The sequence below is a fragment of the Aquila chrysaetos genome, chromosome 2 (genome assembly GCF_900496995.4).
Source record: "Aquila chrysaetos chrysaetos chromosome 2, bAquChr1.4, whole genome shotgun sequence".
Classification (NCBI taxonomy): domain Eukaryota; kingdom Metazoa; phylum Chordata; class Aves; order Accipitriformes; family Accipitridae; genus Aquila; species Aquila chrysaetos.
In genome coordinates this window covers 13,355,980-13,362,754 of record NC_044005.1, presented here as the reverse complement: position 1 = coordinate 13,362,754, position 6,775 = coordinate 13,355,980, and the positions used below count along the sequence as shown (strand labels likewise).

The 6,775-nt window shown below is 42.3% G+C and overlaps 1 protein-coding gene across 22 annotated transcripts in view; it reads left to right on the top strand.

The window, feature by feature from the left end:
- Positions 1 to 393: 393 nt before the first annotated feature.
- WDR20 (WD repeat domain 20) overlaps positions 394 to 6,775 on the top strand; it is a 49,512-nt gene continuing 43,130 nt past the window's right edge. For 19 of the 22 annotated variants that reach the window (XR_003925706.2, XR_003925712.2, XR_003925710.2 and 16 more), the window contains exon 1: positions 398 to 744. Coding sequence is in view for 10 of the 22 variants with exons in the window: in XM_030029861.2 (XP_029885721.1) it covers positions 481 to 744 (264 nt within the window). In the remaining 12 variants the exon portion in view is untranslated. Of the gene's footprint in view, positions 745 to 4,091; positions 4,215 to 5,195; positions 5,247 to 6,775 lie in introns of those variants that run through there. The other 3 variants (XR_005933925.1, XM_030029914.2, XM_041128647.1) reach the window with 3 other exon arrangements.

The window sequence follows — 6,775 nt, the reverse complement described above, 5'->3', positions numbered from 1 at the left end:
CGTGAGCCATCACCCCTACAAAACGGCGCTGCCCCAGCGCGCACTGACTGACACCCCTCCGACCCCAGTTCGGCACCTCAGGCGGTGGCGGTTACCATGGCGCCCCACGCGCTGCCAGGGGCAGACGCCCCGCGTCCTGAGGCGACGGGTCCCTGCGGGCCCGAAAAGCCTCTCCTCACACCCACCAGCGGCAGCCCGACCCCCACAACGCTCGCTCTCCGGCGCCGCCGCCATCTTGAGCGACCGCCCCCGCCCCGCGGCGGGCGGCCACCGCCTCCCACCCCGCAGGCCCCGCCTCTTCCCCGCGAGGGCCCACCCAAGGGCGGGCAGCCCAGCGCGTGCGCAGAGGCGCAGTAAACAGGCGCCGCCGCTCCTCCCCCTTACGCCGTTTGCGTGGCCGCCTCCGCGCAGGGCCGCGCGAGCGCCGGCGGCGGCGGCGGTTGCGCAGTGGCGCTACATCCGGGCACTGGGGCAGGATGAATGCTCCTTTCCAAGATGGCGGCGGAGGGAGGAGGGAAGGAGATGAACGAGATTAAGACCCAGTTCACCACCCGGGAGGGGCTGTACAAGCTGCTGAGCCACTCGGAGTACAGCCGGCCTAACCGGGTGCCCTTCAACTCGCAGGGCTCCAACCCGGTCCGCGTTTCCTTCGTCAACGTCAACGACCAGAGCGGCAACGGGGACCGGCTTTGCTTCAATGTGGGCCGGGAGCTCTACTTCTACATCTACAAGGGGGTCCGCAAGGTACCGGGGCTCGGCCGCTGGGCTGGGGGAGGAGTGGCGGGGGCTCCGCGCCGCCCGCCCGCCCGCCGAGGGTCCGCCGGCTGCCGGTGGAGTGTGGGAGCTCCGCCGCGGGGGGCTGCGCCGTGGGCGGGGGGCAGAGGCCGCCCCGCCGGGCCGCCTCTCCTTCGGCCCCCCACCGGCGGCCTTGGGTCTGGCAGCTTCTCGGTTGCGGCCCGGTCGTGGCTGGGACTTCAGCCGCTCTCCCGATTAACTGGCCTGTGGGGTAGCGGTTAGGGGAGGGGGAGCGTAGGCCTGGGTTGGAGGGCTGTGTGAGGGGACCGGTGCTGGCTCAGTACTAGTGGGCTACGTCAAATACGGTGTCGCCGACGGTAGGTGTCTGCGGGGGGGGCCCTGTGGAGGGAGGCGATTGCTTGGGCCCTCCTTGGCGTGCAGGAACGAGGGTTGGCTTTCCATTGGCAAGGCAACCCTGGGCCGCCTTCACCTGCTGCTTCAGGTCTGAGTTTGCTAGGCACTAATGCATGCTGTGATTATGGTGGTGTCAAATCCCTCCTTCCAGGATCTTTCTAGCTTTGATTGAATGGCTACAGTATTCACTGTAATTTTAGGCCTTTATCGTGACTTTGAAGTGTGGACTGATTTTAGGATTGTTTCTAAATGGGAGCAGTGCAGTGAGCTGAGGTTTAAATGTCAGATAATTAACACAGAGAAAGTTGCTTTTACAGGAAAGAACCATTGATGCACTTGAGAGAGACTCTTTGCCTGTCATTATTTGATGCAGGACTAACAGTTCATGCGTTTGATCTCTTGGGTCACTGTATTTATGAACAAACCCTTTCTACTTGTTTTTTAAGGCCCTTGATTTTATGGGATTTAGAGAAGCATTCAGAATTTGTCATGCCAAGTGAACGTGTGTCATCCCTAATATATGTAAACACAGATATAATGATTGTTAGCTTTCTATTTTATGTTTCAAAAATGTTATGTTCATTATCTTACATACTTGGGACTCAGCTGCCATAACGTGTGTACCTTGAAATCTTCCTGCTCTGAGTCTACCATTCAGCATGGGATGAAGGCACAGAGAACTAGTGACGTATGTAAGGCTGTGCAGGAAGCTTGTAGATAAGCAACAAATTATACCTGAATCTACTATGTCCTAGGCTAGTGCCCATATCATTCCTCCTCTGTATAAAATGTAAGCACCAACTGGAGAATAAAGCCTGGGTGGTTATCTGTTGACTGTGACTTAACAGATCTGATATGTCCTGTATAATTACACGGAAAAGTGTGCTTATGGATTTTAGTTTCACCCTTTAATGAATTTTAATAATCTAGTTATGTTTTAAATAATACTTGGACAATAGTTTCTTTAAGCATGTGATGAGTATTTTGTATCAAACAGTATTTGCTATTTATAAGCAGTTGCTGTCTTTACTATTTACAGGGTATTGCGGGCGGCAATATCTCTGAAAATCTGTATTGTAAATTATTACCATGTTTGGATTCTGATATCTTATGTTTGTTTTTTCCATACAAAGTAACTGCAGAGTTTTTTCACATAGATTACAGAGCAGGCCTTTATGTAGTTTAGTAATGGCACATGTGATTCTTGCAAGTTGTCTTAGTCATCTCTTGCCACACTTCTGAAAAATAAAAATGTAAAGCCTGGAACTTCATTGAAAATAGGGAACTGAAGAACTTTTTCAAATTATAAAAATCACTTTGAGCTGAGTACTTTACATTTTTTTTAGATGCTAAAAGCTGCTAGTGTGATACACAGTAATGAGAAAATTTTAGTTTGTCAGATTGTTAAATTGCGAGCTTTGAGATGTACCTGTTACGGTGTTAAATACTTTTTTCTCTGAGTAGTGTAAAACATATGCATTGTTAGAACGGAATTCATTTCAATGACCTTTAACAGTGTTAGCAATTTAGAATACACTGTATATTCTATACGTATAATACATTAACTTCAGTAAAGTGAATCTAGAGAAAGAGCTGAAATTAGATTGAAACACACTTAAGGAAAATGCTTTACATGAGAATGAGGAAGATAGTCTGTCTTGAACTTGCTGCTTTGGAATTTATTTTGAAACTATTCAATTGGAAGTCATTGTTTTGTCTATGTACAAAGTTGACATAAGAACAGGCTGACAGTCTTTCAACTGATTATTTGAGCTTTTCAGAATCAACAGTTATATCTTGTGGCTATCATAAAAGTGAGAACGCTGTTGTTACCTAAACTGACACTATGTAATTCTGCCTTAACTGAACAAACTATCAAACTCTGCCTGCCTTCCTGTTCTTGGGAGCAGGAGCGGGAGAGGGACTTTATCTGTTGACCAAACTATTTGTGATCCTCTGCATATTACAGATGCTGATAACTTCATTTTTAACTGTTAGTTCATAATTATCCAAGTATCCCTTTTAAAAAATTACCTAATTACTTTAAGACTATAATTTTCATTTTAGCTAAGTAATATTAGAATATTAGCGTATGAGTTGAATTTAGTGAAGCTTTGCTATATGTATATATCAGGTAGCTATGATTTTGTCTTTTTTTAAGGTCTGCTTCTTTTCTTGCTAGGAAAATGCTATATTTTTACTAAAATGAGTGAAAGAGCCACCAGGATTTTATTTTAAGTAACCCTGTCTGTTAGATACTGAGATAATTCTTGCATTGGTAATCCATTGCAGATCAGTACACATCAAGTAAGAGTCATACTTAAGCCATGAATGACACTTAAGAGTAAGTAATGTGATATTGAGTCAAAGATACCACTTGAAAGGATATTTCTTGAAATCAGTGATGCTTTCTTCTTTTAGTTTCCCTTACATCCTAAATACATTGCATCTGCTATATCTAGTTTGTAAGTCATCTTTTTAAGTAGGCTGCTAATCTATGTGTTCTGTTTAGGATATTTAACCTATATAAAGAAAAAAATGTTTACGGGGATGTTTCTTTCACCTTGATCCTTCTTCCAAGAAACTTGGTTGAAAAGTTACGTCTAGTGTCCAGGACAGTGATGTGGAGATTGGAGTACTAATAGACAATGATAATAGTTTGGTAGAGAGACAAGAGAGAGTTTTGGACAGCATTTCAAGCTGCCTTTAGAGACTTTTTGAAGGAAAAAGGTATTTTCTCCCAACTTTGTTCTTCACATCTTTAAAAAGGAAGCTGAGTTTTTACTGTTTTATGTTTCCATGTTACCATTAAACTTTACCATTACCATGAAACATGTTACCATGTTTCCATGTTTTCTATGTCATAGAAAGCACATTACTTATGAGCCAGTGCATTGTTGTTTTTATAATGAAACTTATGCAGCTCTCTTTGTGTTAATAAGGCAACGCAGGCTTCCAGAAAACTGCTGCTTTCTGATTTGGATCCACTGAAAAAAGAAATGAACCTATAGTTTAGTAAGGAGAAATAAAACTGTGATGGAATGAGATGTGGTTGCTTTACTTATGTAAGTATATAATTATTCTCAACTGCACTGAGTGTCAGTGGGCTTTCCCTTTCAGTCTTCCTTAACTTTGGCTTTAAGGTTAGATGTGTACAGTGATCTCTTGTTAAATAGAAGGGGTAATTTTTAATGAACTCAACTGATCTAGTGACAGCTGAAAATGATGGTCTAGCAGTATTAGTATCCTCTTGGCAGTGCACTCCTATCTCCTTGCTGTCTTTGGCAGTGCTCAACCTCTGGTTGAGCTAGTTCAGCTTGCTAAACCAGCAGCAAAGTACTTGCTGTTTTTCTGGGCAGATTTTCTCTTGATTTGGTGAGTTGAACTGTCTCATCTTGGGGTTGGATATTAGCAGGCACAGTGAGAGCAAAGAAAGGGGTGGTGGTGCGGGGTGGGGAAGGAACAAAGCTACCCCCTTCAATGGCCTGGGCTGTCAGATCAGATCCACTGCCTTACGAGACCTCTCCTGAATAAAGCCTTTACTTTAGCCTTAAGTCAGATTCAGAGTGATCTGTTCTTGGGGGATTGTTGACTTAATTTTGATTAAGACAGTTAAAGGTATTAAAGGAAGCCTTTTCTATTATTTTAGGCATTTGCTTCTTCATGGAGTAGGCTTATAAGGTAATAGTTCAAAAATTATTGCTCAAACAGTGATGCATTAATGCTTTGGATGGGTTGCCTTTTCCTGCAGCCCCAAATCAGGAGTGAGGGATGTTACTTGATTCTTGCTTATGAGACAGTCTTGGGGTACTTCACTATGGTTTGTGGCTAGCTTTGCAAAATGATTTATTAGTTGATTCATGAGGCTAGAAAAGGAGAGAGCTATCTCTTCTTCCTTGCCTTAGGAATGATTGACAAAACAATGCTTCCTAGATTGCTGCTGACATTAACTATCAAATCTGTTTTCCTTTCTACTAGGAAGCTAGTGTATTTTCCTTTAAGAAATTGTGTGTATGATAATGTATTATTCTCTGTATGTTGTAAAGGTTTCTGGGCAAGTTAGTCTGCAACTGTCACTGCAATACAGTCATATACAGGTACGTATTAGCCATAGTGTTGCATGGTGCACAGTCTTAGTTTTTATGTAACATATTGGGAGGTTACGAAATTTGAATGTGTAGTTTAGCTTATTACCTTATGTTAAACTTTTTGCATTGTATTTAAATTCTGGCTATCTACTGTCTTTGTTAATATATGACAGACTTTCCTAACATTGGTTGTTTCTTTTTTTGGAACCTCTTTCTCACAAAAAGAGGCTTTGTCTTTAGTTCTACTTTTTACCTGCAGCTACCTAAAGCAGCAGTCTGTCAATAACTAGAATATTATAGTATGTTGTAATGCTGTTGGAGTAGAAACATATGTAGGTGGCAGAGGCATGGAGGGCAGAATCTCTTGACTGTCTTTTTAACCTTATGTTGAGCAAGTGGCTTAGAAGTAATTATATTTGTACTAAGATGAAAGTGATTTCGTATCTAAACTTTTATTAAGAGTTAGCATACTGGCAGTCCCTGGTTATCAGTAAAAATACTGACGATGTGTAGGATTCCTTCCTTTGCAGTTCTCTAAATTACCTTTTTTATGTCTGGATTGATACTGGAGTCTTTGTTGTCCAGTTGAGAAGTGTTATCCTTGGTGGTGACTTTCATTCTATAGACTGTTCCTCTAGGATCTTGTCAAAACGACAGAATGATAATGGGTGGCATTTGTCACTGTGCTTAACAAATTGCTCTAGGAAGAGTAGTATGAGAGAGTTCTGAGTTGGAAGCTGGAATCTGTAGAGAAAAAGATCAAATTTTCTCAAGAAGTGGTGGGAAGGTGAGTTTGTATTACCGTATACTTAGAGATCACTAAGCTGTGTCAGGCCTTCGAAAAAGGTGTGTGTTTTAATAGCATATATGAGCTGTAAAAATGCTGAGATTTGTAGGGATCTCTGAAGATACACTTGCTCTGAAGCAAAGGGAAGTATACCTACATCTTCGTGACCAGTTCTTAAACTTGCAGTAACAGGAATTCCACAAAAAAAAAAAGTTATTCCTAAATAACTTGTTTTGGTGCTCAGTTTTTTTTCCTCCCCTCCGCCCCAATATCTAGCTAAACTTCTTGTTCAACGAAAAAAAAAAAAAACCCAACCCCAGGCTGAATGCTGTTATTTACTGTGGACATAGAGAACAGTTGACTGTTGCCTTTGGCTTTTACATATTTGAAAACTTGTTAATTTTTCCTCTCATTTTTCCTAAGGTAAATAGATGTAGTTCTTTTAACCTTACTTCTCAGATCATGACTTCCAAATGTTTGATTGCTCTCCTCTGTATTGGCTTCTGTTAGCTTGTGTCTGTGGTACCTAAACTAGATATAGTACTTCCACTGTGCCTTCAGTGCAGAGTAAGCGAGAATTATTGCCTGCTGTGTCTGTCTTCTAATATTCTCACTAACATATTGAATAATATTGACATTTTTGAATCATTCTCATAGTGTTGACTGACTTGGATTGTTTCTTACCATATTGCTGTTTTTCTCCATTTTTATCCATGTTTTGATTTTCTTGTTGTTTATAAATGCCATGTAG